This window comes from Lagopus muta, chromosome 10, assembly GCF_023343835.1.
Source record: "Lagopus muta isolate bLagMut1 chromosome 10, bLagMut1 primary, whole genome shotgun sequence".
Classification (NCBI taxonomy): Eukaryota; Metazoa; Chordata; class Aves; order Galliformes; family Phasianidae; genus Lagopus; species Lagopus muta.
The window spans coordinates 16,899,612-16,927,166 of record NC_064442.1 but is presented as its reverse complement, the minus strand read 5'-3'; the positions used below and the strand labels follow the sequence as shown (position 1 = coordinate 16,927,166).

Genomic DNA, 27,555 nt, shown 5'->3' with positions numbered 1-27,555 from the left:
AATGGGAATAGACAAGATAATTTAGTGACAAGTGTTCATGAATGTCCTTGAAAAGAGAAATTGTGTGTCAGTGTATTTAGAGGCTGCTGTTACCTCTGCCAGTTTTAAATAATCAGTTTAGCTTTGTAAGGAACAATCTTGTTTCATCCTTTTCCATCCCCCCTTTCAGCAAAAACAGACATCAAATAAAAAAACAAAACTTTTGTGTCTTCTCTTTAATCTCTCACGTAGAAGGATATATCAGAATGCAGATAAACACTGTGTAGAATGTATGTTGATAGCATTTCTGCAATCATATTAATTGGGCAATTAAAAATGCAAAAGATTTAACTTCTCATCACCACTTGACTTGTTAAACTTCTCTATCTTGATAATACCAGTCTGAACTTAGCATGCATTTGACTTTCAAAATGTACGATTAGCATTTTCACATGACAAATTGTAACATATTCCCCCATTGTTATTGTAATTGAGTTTTTCCTTGCACTTAACCTCCTCTGATTCTCTGTTATATTCTTCTGCATCATTGACTATAAGTTCAAAGGGTTAAACTGTTACTTTCATGCACTCCTGCCCACAAATACAGAGCTAAAGCTATCAAATTTGACCCAAACTGCAGTATTTTGGTGCAATGGTACCGAATACAATAACACACATTTTAGAATAGTAGCAAAATCCTCTACTAGTAGAAACCAATTTGTATTTATTTATTTACTGTTGGAGTATCCTGAATTTTCTTTTCTTCTCCTTCATAATTGTGTGGTCTACTTAATACTGTTTTACTTGAGTACTTAAGTAATAGCAAAGGATTCATGTGTAATATGGTATTAATGAAAAGCACACTTACTTGTAAAACGGGGCACCTGGCCTACATGGATGTGGGTGTTTGGTAGAATTAAGGTTACGATTTTCCCCTTAGCATTAGAATGAAGCATAGCTCTAGAAAGAAACAGCCTGTAGAGGAATTGTCTGTAATTGCATTCGAAAAGGTTTTGAAGGCCTCCTAGGCACTTCTTGTTCTCTCTCGCTTGCTTTTTATAAGACTACCTGAGGTGTTTTTCCAGAACAAAAATGCCCAGTTGGATCCCCAGTACATGGATCACACTGTAACAGTGAGAAGATCTTTTTCCTAAATACTCTGAATCCTGAATGACTGAGGCATCTAATTTATTTCAGTGCTCCACTGCTACGCCAGTTTGAGACAGTCAGACAGGCCTCTGTCTGAAAAAGCATACAACTGTAACGCAGGTTTATAAGGCAGTTAATATGTTCCCATTAATTCTCACAAGAATTCCTTTGAAGGCTTTTCCTGAGCTGTCTGAAATCCTTTTTCTGTGGGGCCCACCCTGTCTCACATTTCCAACTGGTAGAATCTCAACACTTGACTCCCTCAGACACTAACTGGAGCTGAGGCCAGGTCTAGGCTGAGTTTTGCCTTTTCTCACTTGGTGCTTGTATCTTGATACAATGCTCATGTATTCAGTATTCTCTCTTTTCATTTTAGGAAGAGTGTGGCCTTCAATTCAATTGCACTGCCACAGAAGTTTCACTGTTATGTTTGAGTAGACTGAAATCAAACAATTTGTAGTTCATGTTTTCTGTTGCCATTTTGCACTCAGTTACCCATGCAAAATAACTCTAAATGTCTTTCCATGGTGAACTTGCAGTAAATTATTTGCCACTAGACAAGCACAGAAAGCCTCAGAGTTAAAATAAATTTCCATTTCCCTCCTAATGACATGAGGTGGAGCACATGTTTCTGTTATATCACATCCTGAACCAGTGCAATAAGGTCAGACACAAATAATCTTTCCAGGCTTATGTCTCTCCTCCAGGTCTCTAATTTATCTGCACACGTGCCAAAAGGTCCAGTTACCATTTGGATGGTAGCACTTGGATAGCATGAACATGAAACTCCAACCCTGCTGATCTCTGTGCTATAACTGCCTTGGTCTTAAAATGATATATAGACTTCATTCACACTCCCATGACCAGATGACATTGCTAAGATGGAAAAATATAAGAAAAGATGGGGAGAGTGGAATTACTGAAGATGGTCCAGTGCATGCCAGGGTGCATAGTGTGGTTGCTGCACAGCATAAGGAGTGGCTAACGTTTTCCAGTACTCCTAGAAAAGCCAGATTTATTCCACACACAAAGTTTTACTGCCCTCTCAGGCAGAATGCCTTTGACCACACTTTCTCACTTTTGCCTGCAGGAACAAAGGGGAACCACAACTCTACTTGTTTCCTGAAAAACAAATGAAAGTTTTGATTCCTTGTAAACAATGCCATATTGTGTACAGAGCATGTCTTCTATACATAAGTAGTGAGACAGCAAATTCTGATTTTCACAACTTCTGGGGGAAACAGCAGCACAAACAACACCTAAGGTGTGAGGTAACACACTTCTCAGGCTTGTGATGCCAGAAGACTGTTCTATTTTTCTTTTGATCAAGACATTGTAGTTTCATTTGCTAGGTGCTCGATTAGTTGTTAAAACTGGTGGTGTCCAGCTGCTATAATTCAGTACCCAATGCAGCTGAACCACAGCTGGAAGTATTCTGGGATTATCTGGACTGACTCTTTCTCTCTCACAGAAGCTAGTTAAGCTCAAAATGGTTTATGCCACTAGAGCAGGACCAACTGGTTTCCATGTCATGTGTATCTTTTAACTGTGTATGGGTGATGGTCAGGAAAGGCAATGGAGAACCAAAAGCTCCTCTCCAGGCACAAGAAAGTTCCTGCATTTATTCATAATGGTGACAGTTTTGCAACTTTTTTGATATAGTCACAGTTACATAAAACAATTCTGCAAGATAAATGGTGCTCTACACCGATGGCCTGAGAGGCAAGACTGAGTCTATATTTGTTCTTAGTGTGTTTTTTTTTGTCCTGGTTTGTTTTTCTTAAAATGAAGCTGCACCACAACTCGTCCCTGAAACACACACACATGTGTATTTTATTTATATATATATATATATATATATATATATATTATTTTTTTAAAAGTGTAATTATTAATGAAAATACAGAAATCTCAATTTTTCACTCTTTGTTTTGGTCTTATTTTTAAGATCATGAAGAACTCTGTGGCACCAGTTATGGATCTTTTTGTCTAAATGGAGGCATTTGCTATATGATTCCTACTGTACCCAGTCCATTCTGCAGGTCAGTGAAACTAAAATTTGTGTGTTTAAATACTGGACAGTAGCTGTCTCAAAACTGTTTCTCCATTTTGCTGCTTTAAGAATGCACTGTTAAACCACTGAATGAAAGAAAATAACTGTTACTGATGGCTGAAACTCAGTAGTTCACACTCACGTAACTTACCAAGCCCACAGAGATGACAGTAAGGAAAACCAAATGAATATACATGGGGTATATTTGTTTGATGGATGCAACAGCACTCAGTTATGTATGCATTCAGGATGACTTCTCTATTTAGAGCCACGTTTCCTCCCTTCGTTACAATACAGAAAGGAACAAAACACCCTGAATGTAGAATAAAGTGTAAGTCAAGGTATTTGGAGTGGCAAAGTACCTTCCCAGTTTTTCTTCCAGGTGAATTATACTGCAAAAATTCTGATCGTGCCAAAATGATCTGACATGAAGAAAAATGGGAGGCATATTATTTTTTAAGGCAAAAAACCCCCATGAATACAAGCCAAGCCTTACCATGTTCTCTGAATCACAAGGAGATGCTCAAAGGGCAGATTTGCAGCAACAGCCAAAGACCACTTGGTGAAGAAGCATCTAGGCAAATGTAGAACAAAGTAAATATAGATATCTGTTAGTTTATTGGGCCATTCTTCCCTTCAGAGTCCATCTCCTGCTTTTGCATTCGTTGACTGCAGTCCTGCTTTTGGATTCCCTGTGTAAATACAGGCCTATCCCTTTATTTTCTTTTTCACCAATACATAAAATGATGCCGTATTAAAATTTAATTGCCATGGTTCTGCATTTACTAATTCTGAATTATTGTTCATGGAGCTAAATTATGGTTAATTTTATAGGTTTACATAACATAACAGACATTCAGACACCTACTGCCCATAGCTGTGGATGCCACCTCTTTCCTCCCTGTGGCAGCTTCTGCTCCCTCTTCAGTCTTGAGTTATAAGTAACAGTAATTGGGTGAAACAGAAGAAGGAAACAAAATGTTTTCTAACGTGCCTAATTCAAGAATTTCTTCTGTTTGGTGGGGGACAGTTCAATCTAAACAAGCAAGCTCAGGCATGCAAGCTCACCTGGTAGACGAGGAGAGAAAAGGAATTCTGTAGTAAATGCTAATTAAAACACAAGCACAGCATATCACTGCCATGTCTACTGTCCAGTGTCATACAATGAATCCAACCCAGAAACAAGGATAAAGCACAAGAGTGATGTAATTATAGCTGATAAGCCTCACCAACTTCTGTGATGTAAAACACATACTGCATGCATACACAAAGTAAAACATGCCTTTTGGGTACCTTGATTGATGCGTGTTTTTTCCTGGAAGGAATCCCTTATTACTGATATTTAAATGCTTATGTGCAAAGAAAGTAGGCTGAACAGCATTAGCTATATGGTTTCAAAGCACTCAGTCTTGGCTGTTGGTGGACTGCATAATAAGGAAAGCATATTTGATGAAGTAACTGTAGAGAAGAAGTAACAAATATTCAGAAGTCATTCTTCAGGAGTGCAAGCACAAGGAGCTTCAGCATAGATAACTTCCACTTTAAAAAAGCTCCAAATGAAGTCATTTGTAATTCACGTGCTAGATTTTGTAATCTGCTGAAGCAGAGAAGTACCATCTTAAGAACATTTCTATTACACTCAGGCAATCTTATTGCATTTAAATTATCAAGTATTTTTCCTCTGTACCTACTGGTTGATTATGAAGTTACAAGGGTTTAAATAGAAGCATTCTATTTAAGCATGTCCTCATTCTAAGCATGTCCCTTAATCAGTTAGAGAAAGCTAATTATAGATGAGAAAGGTTTTGTTTACACACAGATATCTTCGTAATCAGCAGTGATGTGAATAGAAACGACAGAAAAAAACGCATCGCTATTAAGCAGAATTCAGAAAAATATTCTGCACCCTGGAATTTCAGGACTGTCAGCATCACAGAACCACAGCATCACACAGTTGCTCCGAGTTTCTCTGATACAGATTTCTTGCAGAGCCCGCTGACAGTTCCAGGTGTTCTCAGTTGATCTCTCCCACCAACACAAAAACAGCAGCAGCTTTTTAGACTCAGTCTGCTTCGTGGTTAGCACAGTGTTGATTGAAAGAGCCAAATGGAATAAGAACGGACCAGCAAACTGTCAAAATACCTTAAAACACATTTGCCTTGGCAAGTTATTCATCTAGACAAATGCGTTGAGCTAAACATAGTCCAGCTTACCTGACGTGATGTCACTGGAAGTAATTTGACAACATAAATGGGAAAACTGCATCGTTCTTTAGAAAGACGTTTCCTTGCATCCTAGCAAATTAAGAGACACTGTTCACTTTTGGATATTTCAGTTCTTTATGCTGAAATATCCATTCGGAATTAGATATATATACATTGTAGAGATGTCATATAAATAAAACAGTAGTTGACCTTCTTTTCCTCCCACAGCACAACACTGCAGATTTTAAATACAGCTGATTATGTTAAAACATGAGCTTGCTCAGCTGCCATCTTCCTTTGTTCCTTTTCTAACACTGAGTTAATGACCTCAGCATCAAAAGGCACATCTGTCACCATATGCAAGATAAGCTTCAAACCTGGGAATGCTCAGCCATACTAAATAAACAAACACACAGCAGAACAGAGAAGGCTGTGAAAGCAGCTGCCTCAGGTGTATCACAAAATGCTGGGCTGAAAGATGTTTGCCTCAGCACCTGATGTGCAGCTGTCCCATCATCATTAATTAAAGCAGTGCAGAATTAAGATTTCATTGTGAGGTGAAGTTCTGCTGTTTCCATGTTGTCTTACACAGGACATCCCTGAGAACTTCTTTCTCATTTCAGAGAAGATACAGGTTGTTATTGCTGGTTTGTTTGTTTGTTTGTTTGTTTCCCCCCCCCACTCAACATTTTCAGAGCAGAACACACAGTTAATGTATCCTTTAGGATGTATGGCTTTACAAGCCATCAGGATATTTCTGTACACCTCATCCTTGTCTGGTTCTTCCTTAAGTGGGACCTTCATCCACTGTTGAATGTCCCCACATGTGATATACGTGCTGTGCCACCAATCCTCAGAATTTACACCTTGCTGAAGACTACTGGGCTTTGCTTCTTTCCCTGCCTTCAAAACCATGCTTCTGCATTTTGAAAACAACTGTTTTGAAATAACTGTCCTGTCAGTATTTTCCAAGCTTGCTTTTTGCTTGCAAGCTACAAACAGAAGTTAGAATGCACACCAAACGTATAACCAAAAAGTTAATTATTACATTTTTAATGAGACATAAAAATAGAAATAACTACATTATCTCATGAGCTTGAGACATACTAGTGATAAGGCTCACCAGATATCATGCAAAGCACATCACATTTGGCATGCTAAGGGAAAATAATCAATTCTTTCCACTTATTTCCAGTAGTAGCATGAGATTTATTTTACTCTCTATGGATACGAATGCAGCTTTGAAATAGCAGTTTGGAAAATCCTGTGGATACAGATTTTTTTTTCTAAAGCCATTTAAAAACTTCCAGGTAACTTTGCCATTGCCTATTGACCCAGGCTTTGAAGTCTTTTTCATATTTACTAGATGCCCTTGTAGTGTATGAATTAGTTAAAGAGTTCTACAGACCAAAGATTACAGTGATCTTGAAGCTGTCAGCTGCACAACTTTGATTACATTGGCACACAGCTCATTTTTCAGATATCTTTTACTACTTAGAGCTTTTTGTACATGCAAGCAATTTTTCTATCAGGTAACACGCAATTTTTTCCTCACTAAAAGAAGACTAAAGGAAAATAAAAATCAACACTCGTTACATAATAATAAGCGATGAGAAGTCTGTGAGTGCATCTGAATCAAATCTTACTTCCAATGTTTAATCTGTCAGATATTGCTTGTGCTACCCACCTTAGAGTCTGGAAGAGAAGGAAACCCTGCCTTCTCACTTAAAGCAGACAGCCAGTGTGTCTGCAAATTAGACTGCAGTAATGCCTCGTGTTACTGGAAACTGCTGTGCTTATTTTCTTATTGATGCTTTCTGATCCGATCTCTAACTGTAATTTAGGCCTGCTAGTCATGTCCTGTCATCTAATTCAATGCAGTCTATTTCCTTCCACCTTCTATTGACGCTGCTGTGGGTAGCTCTGACTGGAGTATTTTGTCAGTGTTTCGTCTCCAGCACAGCTGCTATATTGAGTTCATATATAAGAGCTGCTCATCTGATCTGACGAGAGGTGCAGGCGCGTACGTGGGTGTGTTGGCATCAAGGAAAGCAGAAGCCTGGATGCTCCCTGAAAGAGGAGTGTCTGCTCTCGACTGTTCTCAAACATCTGAGGGCTGCCGTCCTTCAAATCTGATTGCATTACAAATTTTCATTTCTTAGAGAAGATTTTTTTTTTCCCCATTTAAAAAAAATCAACTTTGGAATGCTATGCAGGACCATTTAGAGCCAACAGACAAATGTTGTTGTGCAACAGCAACACCCAGCCAGGTGACCACAAGTAATTGTTCTAACCTCCTCACCTTGTGTATAGCCCAGAAGCAGCCTTCTGTGTCTTTTGTACTCGTTCATTCAAGCACCTGCCATATTTAACAACTCTGAATACGTCACACTTAACTTTTGGTCTGTTTTTAGGCATCCATTATAAACAAGGTCAACCTGGAGCTGTTACTGACTTTTGAAGTTGTGTCTATTAAACCTGGCTACTTCTAAAAGACACTATATAGATACCCATGAGCCCAGATTTTGTTCCTAAACCACATGCTTGTTAGAGGCTACTTTTCTGTCCTGTTTGAGTGTGCTCCATTGCACACTGCCAAGCAGATACTATCAATTTGCCAAGACAAGTGAAATGTTTCTAAAATTTGCATCCAGGAAGAATTAATACAGTTAGCATCCAGGATATTTAAGTTTTGTACCTGCTTTTCTTTAGTGTAGATATTTTTCCCTTTGCTATAATGTTTCTCCTTAGAATCCTAGGCCTCGTGACTCTTTTCCTCTTGAAGACTTAGGGCTGCCTTAAAGATCTGGTTCTGCCTTCTATTTAGGAGAAAGTTGCTACAGTCTCAATGACCTGTTTGCAACTCTGCCATTGCATTCCTTTTTTTCCTTTTCCCCATGTTTATCTTTAAGCAGAGCATGAATATGCATTCCATGGGTGATTTATGCCAGCTCAGTCTACTGAATCTCAACAGTTCTCCAACCCTGTGATTTTAACCTAATCCTATCTATGCCACTTCCTTTGGCTAGAAGGACCAACTTTATTTCCTCCTGCTTCACTTTTCCTTGGGACCACTGATGTAGCTCCCTTTACACACATTCTCTAGGACTTTTCCATAAGCCTCAGTTTACACCAAAGCCTATTTATTTGTTCTCCATGTATCATTTTAGCCTAGCATGATCTGACAGTTTTCACTGGTATTCAAGAATGCTGCTATGAATATTACATTCCCTTCTCTATTCCTGTTATTTTATTCAGTTCTACAAAGCATTTCTCTCTCACTTGCTACAGAACAATGCCCTACTCAAGCTGCATTTCTATTCTTCAGTTACACTACAGATTCTCAGGAAAAGGCTCCTGAAATGCTGCTCTACTTACAATAAATATCTGGAGCATTATCTCAAGCAATCAGAGCAGTCTGCCTATCTTTTCCTTCTCCCAGCAGCTGAGTGCAATAATTCTGAGGAGTCTCACATTGTCGTTAGTAAATGGTGACTGTTTGATCAGTGGCAAAAGAAATGCTAGTAGTTCTTCATGTAATTGTTTAGACCTGTACTGAAGACCTTTAGTACTGAACTAGTAGTCCATAAGTCACAGAAAATTGGTGCTGGGAGCCATACCAAGTGAGCGTGGTGATATGCTGACAGCAATCTATTTGCTGGATTTAGATATGCTTGACATTTTTCCTTCTTGGCTGTTCCTTCCCCCTTAACCCCTTTTTAATCTCTTATCTGAAATACCTTGCAGCTGCCAGTGGCAATTCAGATCACTAAAGACGTTACGGAGCTCAGCCCGTTTTCCTCAGATAGAGCCTGAAGTTGCCCATGTCACAGATTATTATGACTTCAGTGCCAGAAATAGCAAGAAGCGAGACCTTCAGTAATAGAAGCAGAGAGGAGCACAAACACACACACAAAGACACAGACAGAACGTAGTCACTAAATAATACGCTTTCCATTTTCTGTGATGCAGTAAATTCCTTAAGAAAATTTTGCAGAATAAATGCTAAAAACAAGAAAAATGAAGAATAGTTTATCTTCAGCCTACATCATTTTGATCCATATGAATTACTAAGCCACTTAGCAAGTTTGTTTTAATAACAAAATACCATTTTATAATTAGTTTGGTTCTAGATTTTGTGAGTACAGTACAGCATGCAAAGCCTTTCAAAATAAGGTAGGCCTAAGGTCAGCTACCAGTTGGCACCCAACCAGACAAGTTTAAGTTCTACACTGTGACGTACCAAGGAAGTTGCATGCTGTTTAATCCCTCAGCTTTACAGTAAATCCAGACTGGAGTGGAAACAGACTGTAAATTAAATATGTCATGTGGAGTGCAAATCAAATTTCACTTTCATGTTTTCAGAATATTTGTTGACGTTACTTGAATTAGGTCGCATGGTATCAAATGGTAGCAGCTTTTAAGCTACCTGCTTTATTTAATGGGTTATTGCAGTTTTAGTCTTGAGACATCTCATAGTTTTAGATGCCATTCCCCCCCCCCCCCCCAATTTCTTTTTTAAACCAAACATAATAAGAAGAAATCAAAATGGAGAATACTGAAGAGCGATAGCAATCTCTTAAACAACACAGCTCTATCAGATACTTCCTTTGCTCTGTTCTTTGACATACCCCTGTACTTGTCCTTGTAATATCTGAGCCATTGCTGCTGCCACCACAGCTCATGGGTTTACAGCACAGCCTGGCCTGGCAGAGGGCTCAGCTGTCATCCAGGGGTAAGCTCAGAGGTAGGTCAGAATCTCCTTTGGGTGACAAGTTATTGCTCATTCTCAGAGAGATGCAAACATGTTGGAAGTTTCATTAAATAATAATCAGCACCTTGTGGCACCATCTATACATACCTCCAGTGTTTCCTTTGTAGTCTTCCTTGGTAGATATGCTTACTTTTTGTACATAAAACCCATTTTGGCCGACTTGGCCTACATGCCCAACATGCAACAAGAACTTGCTTGGTATGCTAATTCTTCCCCTCATGGCTAATGACAAGCAGTAAGGCATCTTCAATGTCTCTGTTGCAGTTCCTGACCTACACTTAGCCATCCCTATATGAATGCCTTTACAGAAGCTGCTGTCTTGTCCTCAGAGCTCTCTTTCAACCTACACACCTGGAAGCATTCACAGCAGTCTAGCTGCTTCAGTTTATTCCCAGTCATCATCTCTCACAGTAGCTCTGGCAATGGCTAGCCCAGCTCGTAAAAGCAGTGCAATAAAAAATAAGTGTTATTAAAAATACTATTAATCATATTAACTCTACTAATAACAATGTTATTACTACTACTACTAAAACAGACCATAAGAAACCCCACACAATTCCCCCACGCAACCCATCATGTTTAGCCCTAGACCGTGGTCACATTTTGGTTTGTGTCTCTGGTTATGTTTCTGTTTCTGCTGCTTACAGACATCAGGCTACTGGAGGCACTGATTCTAATTGCTCTGTCAGGAGGCTGTTCTGGGAGCTCTAAGGGTTTTGCTGTTGTGCTTCTTCCAGACATCTTCCAAAAGCAGCAGGCCAAGCTTCAGCCTTGCTTAAGTCAGTCTTCTCTATCTTCATGTTACATACAGACACCACTACCCTCCCAAGCTGCCATCTAATGCCTGCTCATTTCTATACTCAGTGAAAGATAAATAGAAAATCCATATTTTAAGGCTATACTTCATTTCTTCATCCCTGCAAACTACCCAAGAACAATCAGATGCAACAGGATTGTCTACAACATTGTTATCACAAAGGAGGCTATCTTATGGATGGGATTTTTTTTCTCAGATGCATTACTTACCAGCAAGGAAGGAACTGTCTGAATCTTCTCAATAAACACCAGATTTTCAGATTGGGTGGGGCTGTTCTTCAAACAGAGGAGGTTTGATGTGTTCCTTTCATTCCTAATAATGTCTCAATAACAAGGCAGAAGGAAGTCCCAGAGCACTTGTTCAGGCTGTAGTCATTTCGTAAGACCAGCCTAATTTCTGCATAATAAATAGTTTAAGCTAGTTCCTTGCAGCTCTTCAGAAGCCTTGTTCCCTAGAGTGCCTAAGCTAACTGCCTGGGTGTGCAAACAAGCCTTGTCTGAAAGAAACATAAGTGTTCAAGATGTTTTTCTGCACTGTGCAAAACTTTCTGCTTCTTCTGTAGCTTCTGATGTATTGTGAATCCTCCCTTTGGAAGAAGTTTTCAGAAGCTCACTACATGAAATAAGCATAGGAGGGAAACCTTCAGTTCAGTCTCTCATTCACTGAGCACGAATTATTCTCTGGAACAAATTATTTCACTGAAATAAACTACCTTTGCAATTTAAGTGTCTTAGCTCTTCAGGTGAATTCCCAAGGAATTCTTCAACAAAGAATAGTAACAAGTTACACAAAAGGAAGAAAAGAAAGCATGATTACTATGTGCAAGATAAGATCTTGTGGGATAACTCGGTTAACACTAAGAAACTGGGTTTAATTTAATCTACCTATAAAAGAGGCAGATTTAACTGTGTGATATATTGTTAATCCAATAAACATATTGAGAAATACACAATTTAACAATTTCATGGAACAACTGTATGAATCAGAATAGAAATGTAATGCCCAGCATGCCTAATTCCCTTTATTCCAGAAATACGAGGCAGGTGGAAATGCCCTGAGAAAGTGTGCTATGAAAGGAATATAAACTTCTCCCCACTCTCACCCCACTTAAGACAAAAGACTTTTCATTCTAGATGACACATAATGCTCTCATTTGTATACAACTTGGCTTCCCAGGTGTATTGAGAATTACACAGGAGCACGCTGTGAAGAAGTTCTGTTGCCCAGCATCAAGTCTCAAACCAAAGGTGACCTGTTTGCAGTTCTCTTGGCTTCACTTCTCCTTCTCGGAGTTCTTTTAATTGGAACATTCTACTTCCTTTGCAGGTAAAAGTGCTGAAGCTATTTAATCAAGTAGAAATTGCTTCTGGTAATCATGTATTAATTATTTGAATATAAAAGTATGTAATGCATTATCCATAAGGTTTGTGTGGTTATTTAGCATAATTAATGTGGATGTCTCAGCTTGCTGCCTATAATGTTTTACTTCTTTCTAAATGTCTTTTCTAAGCTATTACTTCTAGTCGCTTTCTAAAAGCAACTATCAGACCAGTTTTGGAGAGATTGCACATTACACCTGGAGTTACCATTAATATTTGAAAATATTAGTAAACCTTTATGTTGTCCAAAGCTTAAGAAGTAGAGGTGACTTACCAAAGTGTAAAGCCAAAGTAACTGGTGCCTTTATACAGCTCTATTTGTGCAAACAAGTCGATCTCTTACATCCTCCCTTGTTTTTGAGGTACAATATATATTTATGCCTTTACAGGACAACTTAGTAGGCCCTGTAATTATTAGCCATCACACACGTGAAGCCTCTTGGTCACTTCTATGCTGCATTTCTCTCTAGTTATAATGTCCATAATCAGACTGTTCTGATCAGTGCCTTTCAACAAGCAACTTTTGAAGAGCCAGTCAAGTTTCACCCCAGCTGCCATAATAGAAACCTACCAAGTGCCAATTTCCTATAGCTGAGTACACTGAGAAAAGATTCAGGGTATTTGATAAAACAGTATTAAAAAAAGTTTCTGTAGAGGACATCCCCCCTTCCCTTGGACATTTAAATTAAATTATTCCTGTCTTATCAGCAGTGCAGCACCATATTAGTAGTTAGCAAAAAAATATTTACAAATTATTACCAAGTAACTAGAATAGAACAGAGCTTTAAATAACTTTAACAATTCATACAAGTCACAGAATCATTTGAGTTGGAAGAAACCCCCAAAGGTCATCTAGTCCAACTCCCCTGCACAGAACAGCTACACCTACAGCTCGATCAGGTGCTCAGAGCATGCTCCAGCCCGACCTTGCATGTCTCCAAGGGGCATCCACCACCCTCTCTGGGCAGCCTGTACCAGTGGCTCACCAAATCTGTTTGGGTGAGCAAGCTCATCCTTATCTTCTTTGCTGATACCTGGTCTTTGATGAAGGCAGTGGTTTTCATCCATGAGCTAGGTTTCAGTTTCTTTCTCCTCTCAAGAAAGCCAGAAAGGGAGAACTTGGAGCACTTGGTACTCCTTAACACTGCTTTTCTCACTGTCTCAACAACTTTCTGAGTTAGGTGGGTATTTCAACCTAGAAAAGCAGTCCAGTATTCCAGAAGCCAAAGATACTGACAAGTTTCTCTTCTTTGTTAGAAGATACACTGTGTCCATCACGTGCCATCAGCAATACAAGAGGCAAGAGGAGCCCAGTAGAGAATGCAGGACAGGGCTCCCTGGGCAGTCCCAAAGCACCCACAGCTGTTCCCAGCTCACTGTGGCAAGCAGAAGCCTTAACCTCACCTCAGGCCCGTGATGGTGCATTGAAAAATGAACTGAAAAACAAGGCTGACTGCAGCCATGTGTGCATGTGTTGGGACCACCACCCACAACCAGCGTTCATCAAACATGGTGCTGTTCAAATACCACCACTTGTCCACGTGCAGAAGCCAGCAGACCTCTAGCTGGTTTTATCATTCTGGATCCAACTGAGAGCAATTTGCAGTGGGGCATTAATTGCTCCCTGTGTTGGTAGCTGTGGCAGAAGAGGCAGGAGCCCAGCTCTCCTGTGGTGATGCACTGAGGCTGTGTGTGATCTCTGCTAATGTAGCAGTGTTGCTCTGGAGACAGAAAACGCTTGCTGAAAATCTCTGGGAGATAAAAGCATCTCCATTGAGAAATACCCCCCAGATATGAAGCTCTAAGATAAACTTTCCCTTATGAAGCCAGTATGACATCTCTTCTTTGGTGTGATCTTAGAAGCATGGCTTTACGTAACATAAATAACACACTGTCTCATATAACTGTTTCTACAGAGGCAAAACAGAGAAAAATAAAGTCTTCAGAGAGCATAAAATTCAGAAACGAATCTATTATAGAGGCTTTTTCCTCTCGCATACAGTAAAATTAGGGAAGGCTGGAGCTAATTTGCTGAGTTTTATGGTCAAAGACCAAATACCAAAGTAAAGAAGCTTTGCATAACAGCAATTACAGGTCTGCACAGCTCCTCTTTCACATAGTTGGAAGTTGAACCTCAAAAACTGCCTTTCCTTACAGAAATCAGTTTACTTAGGCAGAACAAGCAGTAGAGCCTCTCAGAGAAACAACAGCAACTCAGCCTGATGACTTAGGTAGCTGCCCATGGATCTAGCTTTCATACCAGACGTCTTGGGAAATCTCAAAATCATGATTAACTTCTCTACAGAAGGCTGATACAGGACAAGTCTGCAGTTGCGTTCTGAGGAAAACAGGAAAGCATTCAGAATCCCTGCTATTACGTTGTTCCTCAGGTAACAAATGGCACGTTTGGCTACAAGCAGTTCACAGGTCAGCAGAGATCCATCTGCCCTTCCTTCTCCAGAAACATATTGTAGGAGAAATAATCACAGAATTGCAGGGGCTGGAAGGGACCTCTAGAGGTCATCTAGTCCAACCCCCTGGCAAAGCAGGCTCCTTAGACCAGGTTGCACAGGTAGGCGTCCAGGCAGATCTGATTATGTAGCTGGTTAGCATGTATTGCACATAAAACAGATCTATAACGAGAAAAATAAGCAAAGGCCAGAGTGCCACACTTAGAGGGGTAGAGAAAACACCATGGAATACTAGAATAACTGTGATTTATTTACATAACATATTATAAGACCATATTAAAATGCCAAATTAGCTATATGATAAGCTTATATTGATGAATGGGAACTCCGCCAGCCAAAACCACAGGTCTAGGAATAAAGCCATCTGAGCTATCCAAGGCAGCAGATTTTGTGGAGGAGTTGTACCTCCACAGGACACAAACTGGACAGAAAGGAGAACAGCTCATGACTCTTCTGAAGAGAGCAGATGTCTAATTACTATTAAAAGAAAGAGGGAAAGAGAAAGCAAGGAAAAGCTCTATCTAAAGGATGTGCTTCTCCTCAAATGTGGAAAACATCACACCATTGAAATTTCCCTTCCAAATGCTAAGAGAGGTAAAGATAAATTTAACAACTTTGTGTTATCTACTCACTGTTTAATAAAATCCTGACAAATCAGACTGAAACAGGAACATTAACTTCAGGAGAAAAGCCTCGTAGGTCCAAGTGCTCTGTCCTGCCTCTGATCTCTGTTGCTCTCCCTCAAATACATGCTTCTCAGAAACGTTGGATGTTAATTAGGACGTAATTGCAGAAGAGCTATGTTGCTCTTTTTTTTTTCCTAGTGGAAGTATCACACAATTCATGTTTATTTTCTCTGGTAACTTTTCATTCTGTGTTGTTTTTTCTCCATTCTTTTTCTCCTATGGTCAGGAAAGCCACCATTGCAAGGACAGGTTCCTCAGAGTGTGGTGCCCACCTGGTGGAGACTACAAGCAGCAATGGCTGCAACAGTGAGTGCATTTAAAATGAAGCGATGAAAGCAGGGAAAGAAGATTTATTTAGTGAAAAGCTTCTGCTTTGTTTGTTTTTCAGAAATAATAACGGAGTAAAGCATTAGAGTGGAAGAATGGTGAGAAAATGATGTGCAGAGCAACCCTAACAGCTGCAGAGGTTGATATGGTAAGGGGGTTAAGAAAAGAAAGCACCCTAATAGGAGGCCTGCTTTCACCTTAGAGAAGACTGCAATTAATAAATGAAGAAAATCTGCTGCATTCAGCAGAGTTTCTGTGTATTTTTACAGGTGCATCAGATTATTCAGAAATCACTATAACCTACGTTTGAATTTTGTGAGATTTTCCATGACAAGCTACTGGTTTTAGTAATGCACAGATAAGGTATGAGATAGACAGATAGGTAGATAGATACGTAGATAGATAGGTAGACTGATTTCTGTATGAGAAGTACAACATAATTATCCTTCTCTACAAGAGAACACGAGGCAACCATTGGATTTTTCAGCATGAGGTTATGCTGTGAACCTTTGTCCTGGAGAAGCTGAGTTCTGCCCCGATTCAGAAGCTTCAAAACTCGTAGCCGTGTTACACGTCCAGGACTTGGCCTGCTTCAGAATACAGAACACTTCACAATACACTTACAGTATTAATTATTACTTTCCTCAAGGCAATAGTTGGGCTTTTATTAACAGAGGGTGAGGTACCACTACTGGTGTATAGGTCAGCTTCCTGATGCAAGATTTTAATTCAAAGAAAATACTGGGAGAACAGATTGGTAATGGTTAGAAGTTTAGTTCATAGAGTATTTACCCTTTGTTTGGTATATGTCTCTAATACTAAGCAAGGCACCTTCCTTGATATTTTTGTGTTGCCTTCTAAAAATCTCAAGGAATCCCAGCTTCTATTTTACAGAGGACAGATGTCAGGAATTTTATTCATTGTGTCCATCCCTGAAACAAAGCAATATGCAGCCAGATGTCTTGGTTAGACAAGTGCTGCCCTCTGTAACAACGCCTTTGTTTTATCCCCATCACCAATATCTGAATCACTCTCTGATTCCTTACAGGGTTATGTGGCTCGGGCAAAGAGAAGCCAAGTGACATGGTCTGTCTCTCTTTCTCCCCTGATGACACAAAGAGAATGGCTGGGTACTGAGAGGCATAGAAGACATGAATTGAACAGTCCTACTTTCATCTCGTTTCTAGCGCTGGAGGTTGTGACTAAGACAAAAACCAACATGCATTCATACAGCAGCACATCACCTAGCAGCTCACTACTTGGGATCGACCATGCTGTACTGAAGAAAAAGCTTGAGAACATTTCTGGAAGTGAAAGGGAAGAAAATGCAGAATGCAGATTTCTCATCTCTGAAATAAGGGGAAAAAAGGTGTCTAGAAACGAAGGTGGAAAGGAAGATGTGAATCAGAGTCAATTCCTGGGGCGTCTACTGCATGCTCTGGCATCAGAAAAGATAGCGTATATTTTACACACACGTAGATGCAAACACAGCAAGGAAAAGAAGGAAAGACAAAGTGTTACGGTGTATACAGTAAGAAGTCAAGGAGAAAATAATAATATAATAGCAAATAGTAAACAGAGAAAAATGTATTACTTTCTGAGGACTCATGTGAAAGAAGCTGGAGTACGAGCGAAAGCTCAGCATCTGCAGGAAAACATCCAATCAACCAGAGATCCTGAACCAGAAACGTTCCAGTTGTATAAAGCATAGCTTCCTCCTCAAATTAACCAGCTTACATGCTGGTTTTGGGACCCCAAACCCTTGTCAGTTACCCAGGAGGACACTGTTAATACTGTTTTAAAGGCTAGGAAAGAACAAAGTGATTTTTCATCGCATGCGGACACACCACTGTTAGATTCACAGTTCAGGAGATGTGCAACAATCCTGACAGCTGCATCAGAATCAGAGTTAGCTGAAATACTCTGCACAGTCTCTGTGGAATTGAGTCAGAGAAGACTGCTGTCAGGCAACCTCTGTGCATTACTGATCACGAGACATTCAGACTGACTAACTAACATCCAGCACACTGTTTTCACCGAAGAAGAAAAGGCTTATGGTCATCTGAAATGGAAAGTGAGGGAGGAAATCTTGCTACAAGATGTGGAAAACAAATGGACTGAAGTTGTACTCTGTAAACGGTTAAAACCCTCTCAGCTTTCTAGACAGACATGGAATAATTCTCCAGTATTACCACTCACATTTGCATTATCTGGGAAACAATTTGTACAAAAAGTGAGAATGAATAAATCAAAGGGGTGTTTAAATGCAAACAACTCCATCTATGAAACAATGTTATCTCTGAATGAAATCTTATTAGCGGTCAACACTGCTTCACATCCATTGCAACTGAGAACGTTTCAGCTTCTAACATTAATTATTTCCATTCATTAGCTTGGTGAATTTGCCTTTCAAGTCACAAGGAGAGGAGGCTATAAATTCATGTTAAGCTGGTCAAACACCACAGGAAGCACAGGGTAGCCCACATCACCTCTGATTTAATAAACTTGCACAATGCTGTCAAGCAGTGCTTGTTTAAAAATTAAGTAGTCCTGTGAGCAAGAAAGCTACAGAAAACACTGCTTCCAATCAGATACTGTTCTTGGAGCCAGGGGACTGCAGAAAAGGGTTGTGTGTCTGCAAGGGATGGGCAAGGAGGTCCCTTCTCTGCTTCCCTCTGTTTTTGAGAAATATAACATCTCCCATCTTTGAAACTGCTCCTCCATCACTTTAAATGGGATCACACTACTACAAAAACTGAGAGGAGCGCGGATTAGTTTGGGTAGGACTTTCCCCTGTAGTATGGCCACCTCCAAACACAGCAACATTGATGAAGATGTATCTGCTGAGTTTGGAAAAAGCCTCAGAACTGAACTGTGTGAGATTCTCTGGCAGGGTTATTTAGGTAGCTGGGATGCACACATTCACTGTCTGATCATACAGAATGATCGGAAGAATCCCAACAAAAACCATCTGCTTTTTCTTTTTTTTTTTCTCTCTAAGAAGGGCAATGCAGTTTTTTCATTACTGTATGTAACATTACCCATCTGTGCTTATCCAGAGTCTGGTTTGGGTGTTTTGTTTATTTATTGCCCTTTTTAACCTGGTCAGTGTAATCTGTGCTCTGACACCAGGGAGCACTTTAACAAAGTACCAAATGCACACTCTCTCAAGTACTTACAGGCTGCAGCTCCGTTCTGTTTGGTACTCCAAAAAGGCTTTCACCAATAATGATTCCTGTAGCTAGCCAAGGCTGTGTGAAAGAAGCTTGCAGATGTAAAACCTGCAACAATACCAAGACACTGCTGTTTTCATTCCCCAAATGAACACTAAAACCAGTTTCTAATGCTAAATTCACCTCTATTTCATATACGTGTTTTCAGTGTAATTAGAAGAGAATGCTTTTAACTTACCTATTTCTGTACAGGCTTCCTCTGGGCTATATAGCTGTAGCTGACCATCCACTGGCACTTTATCATCAGGGCTCTGTAATATGAGCTTATGCTGTAGCTCCTATTCTTTTCTCCATCACTGCATTCCCTGCTGTCTCAAACTACTCATAGTCCTTTCTGCCAGCTCTGGAGTTCCTGTTTTGAGGGAATTTGTGTTCACTCTCACTTGTCACACTGACAACAAAGATGAGCTTAATTTAAAAAAGCTGTTGCTAACTCCTGGAGCTGTGAAAAGTTACCCTGAAAAGGTGACATTAATCACTCTGAAACATCTATGTGCTACCTGCTGATCTCAGTGATGCTCTAGCTGTGAAATGTAACAGTGAAAATTTATACATTGGTTTTTTAAACATAAATCCTACAGATTTGGGAATCAAATCTTTGCTCTTAAACTATCAAAGGACTTCAACACCTTTTCCAAGTAGCTGCTAATGATTCTAACGTAAGTATCCAGGTCATATAATTTCCAAATAATCCAAACAGTTTCCAATTTTCTGATGTCTCTGTATGTTACCTGTGTAGAAAAGCACCCTTCCTTGTTATGAACTGCTGCTAGGTGAGCCAACATCACTATGAGCCACCTGCAATGTCCGAACCTCCATTTTTTAAGCTCTCCATAATATAATCTCGAAAAATAATCAGCTGTCAGGGACAAATAATTACTTTCTTAATGTTTTCAGCGTGCTCAGGTACTTTCAATTCAATCAGAATCATATGTAACCACTTGGCTTTATTAAAATGGAGTTTGAGGCTCAATGCTCTCACCAGCCTTCCCTACTCCTGCTGAAAGTCAAAGTTTGGCTGTATCGCTTACATCTCTGTGTTTACTGCCGGCTGCCAAGGGGGCATGATTCAGGCTGAGTCATTCCTCTGTTAAAGTAAGGCTCGTTCCAATATTAACCTGGGCCCAAACAAACCTTCTGACACTGCCAGTAACAAGAATCAAGTTCACCCTCTTTGCAGTTTTCTGCAGTTTTAAAGCGAAACTGCTTTCCAACAGCACAGCTGTGACAATTAAGCATAATTTGGCTTCTCTCTATCAAGCTATGCTTGATCCTTACAACTGTACTACAGAAAAACTACAGAAAAACCCATAGAAAGAGCATTTTTGCAGCAGGAATTTTAAAATAAAAAGTCTAGTTAATAGTTTGATGCTTTTTTTGTATTGCTGTTTGGTGGTGCAAATGAGAGGTTATGTATCATGCCACTTGCCTCGTGTCATATTTTTTACACCCTCAGCTCACTTACTTAATTGAAATATGCGTTAAGTGGAAATGAACAATGCTCCATAGCACATATTCAAAACATGGGGAAAAATAATGCCTTTTACCTTCAGTCAGCAAAATCCCCACTGCTCCCTGCAGACCTTTGGAAGGTTCTCCTCTTTTCTTCACCAAAACAAACTCCTGTTGTAGTCCCTTAAGGTTTACATACTCTTGCAGGAAACTACCACCACCGCTGTAACCATGCAGGTAATTATCATCAGAGAGGTCCTTCTGTCTTGTCATGTGCTGTGTGAGAGGCACTGCTATCCACATCTGACCCAATTACCAAACATTCATGAAACCTTGTCCACTTTTGGGGTGACAGAGGTCTGAATGACTGCACTGCAGCTCTTTGTAGCAGCTCAGAACGTGCCCTGTCCTGGGACTGATGAGCCACACAGGTGGCACACGATAGCTGCTAAGCAAATATCATTGGTCTCACTCAGGAGTTTTGGCACGGCTTAAGAGTAAACGACAATTTGGAGGCAAAAGGAATCTGGATACCAAAACACTTTAATCAAATACGTAGCAATATTATGTACCACACCACTGCCCTGGCACATGGGAGAGATGGCACAGTCCAGGGGAGGCAGTGCAGCAATGCCGGCAGGGCAGCGCACGGTTCTGGTGTCCTCTGGGCTCTTCCCCAGTGGTGGAGATGATCCCGGATCCCCACCAGAGCCTTCTTCATGCTGTGGTTGCCTGCAGCCCTCACAAGCAACTTTAGAGCTGAGACCATCTCCCAGAAATGAGCTCCTTTAAACTGCACTCATTTTTGTGCATCGTCGTGCCTTGGCTGAGGCTCATGAGCTGCTGCTTTGGGCACTTCTGGATGTGCCTGCACTCCTGATCCAGATGTGTGGTTGATTATAATTCCTTTACTTCCACTGCAGCAAGAAGTCGGTTGAAGTTGACAGGCTTACATTAGCAGCTGTGCTGGTGACTACACCAAACTCATGGAGCTCGTGGCAACTACTACAGAAGTCCTGTCTGTATTACAGAAACTGTCAAATATGTGGTGCTAGATGGTGGGAAAGGCCAAGTGTGACGTTCCTGTTATACTGAAAAGAGAAAACACATCTCCCTGTCCTCCGCTTCAATTCAAGCACACTGATTTGCCAACTTTTTCTTCCAAATGCAGTAACTAAAGCTGTTCCAAGTCACACCCACAGTTACTGATCTCCTGTCCCTGGCAAGAAGGCCACATGGGGTTCACATCCTCTGTCTCTGAGTTAAGAAGCATCACCACCAACAGAGCCATGGGAAAGCACGGCCTGTGCTCTGCACCCAGTGACAGCAGCTCTGCTCTCAGGACAGGCAAACCTGTCTCTGCTCATGAGGCCTCTGCCAGTGCCAAACAGCATGCAGACATTGACTGCAAGTGGCCGAGTGAAGCCTTGGCTCTTACCTGGACAGCAAAAGACACACTGTTGTACAATATACAACCAAGCATTTTCCTCTTCCTAAACTGAGAACAGGGCAGATGCTCAATGAGGAATTTCAAAGCGTGATGAAACAGTCCAAAACAAATCCTACTTTCTTGTCATTCTGTTGCCAAGTAAAAGGGAAGAAGGAATTTATAAGCGAGCAGATGTATTATGAGCTATGCTGAGAACATGATGAAAGTACCTATGTGAACTGTGAAACACTACCTTCAGCTGCAGCACCCAAAGTAGATGACTGATGTAAAAGCTTCAGCTCACAAAACATGCAATAGCCCAAGTCGTTGGGCGTGAGACAAAACGAACATCACCAGATCTTGTGTGGCCCAGAATTTCTTATTAAAAACAAAAAATTTCTTAAAGATACCAGGGAGAGTCTTTTTTTTTTGTACTGTGAATTTAAAAGTTTGTAACAGGGAAGATCGTGCTACAAGAGAATCTAAAAGGAACGCTAAGCAGTCCACTCTGATTGTGTAAACGTTTGTACACAAGGGCTAAGAGTGCTGGCAGACACAACGTATCGGGTATTGTTCTAAATCAAATATTTAAGATGACTGAAACGCAGTTCAAGATAATGAATTGAGTTGAGCTTCAAAGCTGAGAGCACCTCACCAGATCGGAGCTTTTTTCTCTGAGAACGGAAGGCCAGGTGCAATTGCATAATGTTGTCTTTATTTAATGAGCACTTTCTTGTTTGGTTGGTTTTTTTTTCCTAAAGATTTCTTTGAGTTTTACCCGGTAAAAGATTCAGTTCTGTAAATAGGACCCAAGTCTGGGCAGGCTGTGCATCACTCTTAAACCCACGGAATGCTGGATTTCCTGCACCAGTATTTCAGCACACGCCAGTAGTTCTTCTGGCCTGTTTTGCACACATGAATAGAGCACAAAATATTGTTTCTGCACGGTGATTGCTTGGCCTCTGACTGCCACTTGTGCAAACTGTTCTCATTTTAGAAAAAAGAAAGGCTTCCTTCAACTGCAGAACTCCATTCAGTGTCATTTCCCTGCAATTTCAGCACGTGCAGGAGGCTACACAAAAGGCAAGGCTTCCTCATAGCTATTACATTCAACTGTTCCAACTACAGGATTGGATAATGCTAGGAAAATGGTGTTTATGCTTTGGGAAGTGCTCTGACTGCAGGACGTTGGCTCTTCAGGACGAAGCAGCTCACCGATGCACTGCAAACACACTCACGCCTGGTTTGCTTTAGTTGAACCAAGATGAATGAGAGTCATAACAGTAGTGTAACCATGAAGCAGGTCGTCCTTTACATCGTTACACTCTCTCAATACGAAATTCCCAGTAACTATCCGGTCACATCCTATTTCCCCGTGTCCAAAAAAGCCAAAGAGGGGAACATTTGGAAAAAACTTCCTAAAGGCATCCGCCTCCATGTTCTGTTTGGTTTTGTAATGCCGATACCCTCGGCCAACGCACGCAAACATGAAGCCGATGGTGTTACACTCGGGGATGTTTGCTGCCTTGAGGCGCTGCATGGCGGCTTCCGCTGTCCTCTCATCAGCGACGTCCTGGTCTAACAGAACTGTGGCACTCTGGATCTGCGGCCCGCTGAAAGCCAGCCCGACCACCCCGCAGGCATCGCTGGGCTGGGCGTTATTACTGAAAGGCAACAGGCCTCCGTTAGAGAGCAGCCCAGCGCGACCAGGCCTGAACTGCTCTGCTGCAGCACAAGCGGGCTGCCAAACAGACCAGCATCCTGGGGGCTCTGAAAGCCACCGTAGTTAAAAACTAAACGCACTCTTCCAGATTTCCTTTTTCCCCCTCTTTTTCCAGCAACCTTTCCTGATGAAAACCTTTCACATCCATTACCCAGGATTAATCATAAGCCTGTCTTTCAAACACTTGCCAAATTCAGCAGTTGGTGCATAGCACAGCTCTGCAATTCCAGCTGAACCGTAAGTTAAACTTAACCAAAGATAAGCAGCAGTTCATGTATGAAACCAGGGCAGCAGTCTAGAAGCTGTTCCAGACTTCAGATCCCTGTTGCTACAGGTCTGTGCTCGTTGGTTGGCCAGATTCACATTGGTTTCAGTGGTTACCTATTCTTGTTATCTTAGTAATAGTTTAATAGAGACAACTCTCTGATCTGGAATAATGGTGTAGATGGCATAAATCAGATGCAAAAAAAAACACCCAAAAAACAACTCCTATCACTATGGAGTCCAGACCAACACCGTACGAGAGGAGCCTGCAGCCATGTCTGCAGCATGCTCCCCAGCACAGGATGCTCCTGGATGCACTAGCAAATCAGCAGAGCACTTGGAGCAAGGAGGCCCCTGCAGGGCTCTTGGTGGAAGGCTTGGGGCTCAGTGGGTCAGATCCAGCCCAGCCCTTGGAGTGCAACATCCTTGTGGAGCTACTTGTGCTCACAGGGCACAGCTGAGGTTGCATATTCAGCTCCGTAATGTGCCCCAAAACAAGACTGACATAAAACCAGAACAGTCACACAAATAGTCTCTGCTATTTGAGTGATAATTTGCCTGAAAGCCAGAGAGCAAGCACATAAATAAACAAATGTACAGTTTCTGAAGCTGAAAGTCCTCAGTTGTCCTCCTAGCTGGGTTTCCAGAACCCAGTGTGTAACACTCATACAAAGCTTCCAGCTTTTCCTGCTGGATCACAGTGCAGCAGTTGGGTTTTGTGCTTTTAAACAAAATGTACCACTTTACAACTCTTGATTGGCAATATGGCATAGCTAAAATGTTACAGCTTCTGCAACGTATTTCCCCTGTTAAATCTCTTTCACAATTTACCTTGAAAAATATACCTACTTCTCAGAGATCAGCGATGTAAAGCTCTCCACTTGTCCCCCAGCTAGGATGATACTTTTTTCATTCAAAGGATTGACTATTTGATGAAGAAAACGAGTGGCTCCAGACTTCCAGGAGTTGTAGCCAAACAAAAGAACCACACGAAGATCTGGATTATTCTTCAGGCCTACAAAAACAAGAACTTCAGTCCCCTTATTTTGACTTCCCCCGAAGCCTAAGAGTTCTACATACACTCTTCACTCCCACCTTAAATAACACCTAATGCCTCCAGCATGGACTTTCTGTTGCTGCAAGTGAAAAACAAGGCACAAGGCAGCCATGTATTCATGAGTAAATTGTATCTGCTTCCTCCTGCTTTCAGCTTCTTTCCCAGAGCATTTGAGTGGCACAGTCTTGAAAAATTAAGGACTGTTAAAATGTGTGCATCAGCCTGTTGCTTATCCCAAGAAAGAAACTTCCAAGTTCCAGGAAGACTCACAGAAAGGCTCACTTGCTCTCAGATTACTCTTCATAAATGCAAGGTGAGGAATGTAAACTGTACTAAAATAGATGGTTTTCTTTATACCTTTCTTTTTACAACGCCTGACTTAGCATCTGAAAACAAAGTTACTTTATAGAAGAAAAGCAGCAGCTCCTTCCCACTCCTTTCTAAACAGAGGTGGCCAGAATAACTCCCAATGGCACAAAACTCATTTACTGTTACTTTTAAACAATTCCTGGCTTGCTTCAAACCTAACAGCTTCCTCTTAGCAGCTCTGCTTGCAACACAAATAAAGAAGTTTGAGACAAACTCAGGTTAACAACCTCAGTACTCCTGATGATGGGTAGAAAGAGATGGGTGGTTACCAGAGCAGCCCTGCAGAGCCTCAGTGCTCTGTTAACACACCACAGGAGCTGCTGGTCCCATGTGCAGTTTCACACTGGAGCCTCAAAGAGCAGCAAAACACCTGACAAAAGCCCAGGTCAAAGGGAGAACAAGGACGCACCTGCTGCGGCAAATTTGTTTTCGTCAATGACTCTGTTCTTTACTTCTTTAGGAAAATGGAAGGTTTGGATTTTAACCCCATCAATTTTGGGAAACAAAAGAGCAAATCCAGCTTCACCATCTTCAATTTCTTGAGGCTGATTGCTGCTTGAACCCATAGGGGTAACTACAATGACACACAAACACAAAGATTAGTGATTCTGACACTTTTGTCTGCAACTCAGGCTAAAAGAGGCAGAGCAGCATATGCAGTATAGACAGAATGCATGACAGCTCCTTCCCATCACAACATAACTAACTGATAACCAGTGTGAATTTTTTTTGCTGCTGTTGTGAAAGATGAAACGCATAAGATTTCCACTGTCCAGAAACAATGCTAAAGTCACTTTGCATGAGACACAGATACATACAGAAATCTTCCTTACTCTAAATTCAAAGACTCAAACAGCCTTCTGTAGGCACAGAATCAATGTTTATGGCTCTTAGTGCCTTCACACAGGTGTTCATGGAGCCCCATGCTCATTCATGCTATAGACCTGCTCTTATTGGTCATGGCTGCGGTGACAGAGATTGGAAGCAAACGTTCAGCAAACACCTGGAAAACGTTATAACATCTAAAAGCTTCTGCTGAGATGCACGGCACGAGTTATGCCCTGAAATCACAGAAACGAGCAGAAAGGTTTCCTCTTTGTTTACTGTGGGATGAGAACTGAAGGTGAGAGGGAAGGCACAAACGCACTAACAGCAGGGAGCGCAGCACACAAAGGAGGCTCCTACCTACGATCCCCGGGGTGAGCAGTCCAAGGACCTGACATCGCTTTGGCAACAGTTTCTCAATCGCAAGGGCTGTTTCTTTACTGTTTCTTTTTCTGGCTATTAAAAAGGAAACAAAAACGGCAAAGAGAAGCGGACCTGACAGACAGAAGCCGGCAGCCAATCCCTTCTCACCCCACGGCCGTTACCGACACAAGAGCCCCGCGCCGCCAACAGCTCGGGGTTAAGCGCCTCACTTCCACGTACCGCAGCCGCGCTTTTACATTCAGACTCGCAGCGCTCCGCCCAGCGGTCCCTCCCCCGCCCGCAGCCCCGGCGATTCCGCGCCCCGCGGGTACCTTTCTTGTGCTCGTGGCACTCCTCGTGCCCGCTGAACGTCTCCGCGTCGGCGATGTAGAGCACGGTCTGGGGCAGAACGTGCACCTTCTGCAAGAAGACGCGAGACGCGAGCGCGCTGGTAACAACGGCCCGGTACCGGCACCGCCACGCACCGCGAGGCGCGAACCGGGACCGTGGGGACGGGGGGGGTGAAGTGGCCCCGCAGCGCACGCGGACCCACCTCGAGCTCTCGCGCCAAGGCCTGCACCAACGCGTGTCCGCCGGGCGGGCCGGGCTCCAGCGCCGACACCCAAGCGAGGCGCTGCCGCGTGCGCAGGATCCGCCGCGCGCACTCCCTCCACAACCGGCACACGCTGCAACACAGCCGGCCCGCCCCGCCCACGTTACCTCAGAAACGGCGTCGACGTCCGCCCGCCGCCCTCCCAGCTCCCCCCAGCGCTTACCAGGCGGCGCGCAGCAGCGCCTTCGTGGGCAGGAAGCCGAGCACGCGCTCCACCACCTCGGCCAGGTTGCCGAGAACGAGGCCGCCCTTCCCCGGCGCCTCCATGGCCGCAGAGCCGCGCCCTTCCCCGCCGCCGACACCGCCCGGCGCCGACGCGCTTCCGGTTCCGGCGGCGGCACTTCCGCTCTCGGCACTTCCGCCCGCATCCCTTCCGGCCCCGCCCCGG

The 27,555-nt window shown here is 42.0% G+C and overlaps 3 protein-coding genes across 5 annotated transcripts in view; 1 reads left to right on the top strand and 2 right to left on the bottom strand.

Annotated features, from left to right (window-relative positions):
• NRG4 (neuregulin 4) overlaps nucleotides 1-19,024 on the top strand; it is a 22,939-nt gene extending 3,915 nt beyond the window's left edge. For 2 of the 3 annotated variants that reach the window (XM_048956219.1, XM_048956220.1), the window contains exons 4-8: nucleotides 3,077-3,170; nucleotides 12,153-12,302; nucleotides 15,739-15,818; nucleotides 15,878-15,987; nucleotides 16,888-19,024. In XM_048956219.1, the coding sequence (XP_048812176.1) occupies nucleotides 3,077-3,170; nucleotides 12,153-12,302; nucleotides 15,739-15,818; nucleotides 15,878-15,906 (353 nt within the window). In that variant the 3' untranslated portion in view covers nucleotides 15,907-15,987; nucleotides 16,888-19,024. The remainder of the gene's footprint in view (nucleotides 1-3,076; nucleotides 3,171-12,152; nucleotides 12,303-15,738; nucleotides 15,819-15,877; nucleotides 15,988-16,887) is intronic. The other variant, XM_048956221.1, reaches the window with a different exon arrangement.
• TMEM266 (transmembrane protein 266) overlaps nucleotides 1-19,032 on the bottom strand; it is a 100,811-nt gene extending 81,779 nt beyond the window's left edge. Inside the window, exons 1-2 of the mRNA XM_048956204.1 lie at nucleotides 19,019-19,032; nucleotides 3,678-3,755 (exon numbers count right to left, since the gene is read on the bottom strand). The gene's annotated coding sequence lies outside the window, so the exon portion shown is untranslated. The remainder of the gene's footprint in view (nucleotides 1-3,677; nucleotides 3,756-19,018) is intronic.
• Nucleotides 3,651-27,500, bottom strand: FBXO22 (F-box protein 22). Its single transcript, XM_048956212.1, has 9 exons — nucleotides 27,331-27,500; nucleotides 27,108-27,240; nucleotides 26,887-26,974; nucleotides 26,552-26,647; nucleotides 25,776-25,940; nucleotides 24,790-24,955; nucleotides 20,620-23,617; nucleotides 19,019-19,424; nucleotides 3,651-3,755 (listed from the first exon to the last, which is right to left on the bottom strand). Exons 1-7 carry the CDS (start codon nucleotides 27,432-27,434, stop codon nucleotides 23,188-23,190), a joined length of 1,182 nt encoding a protein of 393 aa, XP_048812169.1. The 5' UTR covers nucleotides 27,435-27,500; the 3' UTR covers nucleotides 3,651-3,755; nucleotides 19,019-19,424; nucleotides 20,620-23,187.
• Between the last annotated feature and the right edge of the window lie 55 nt (nucleotides 27,501-27,555).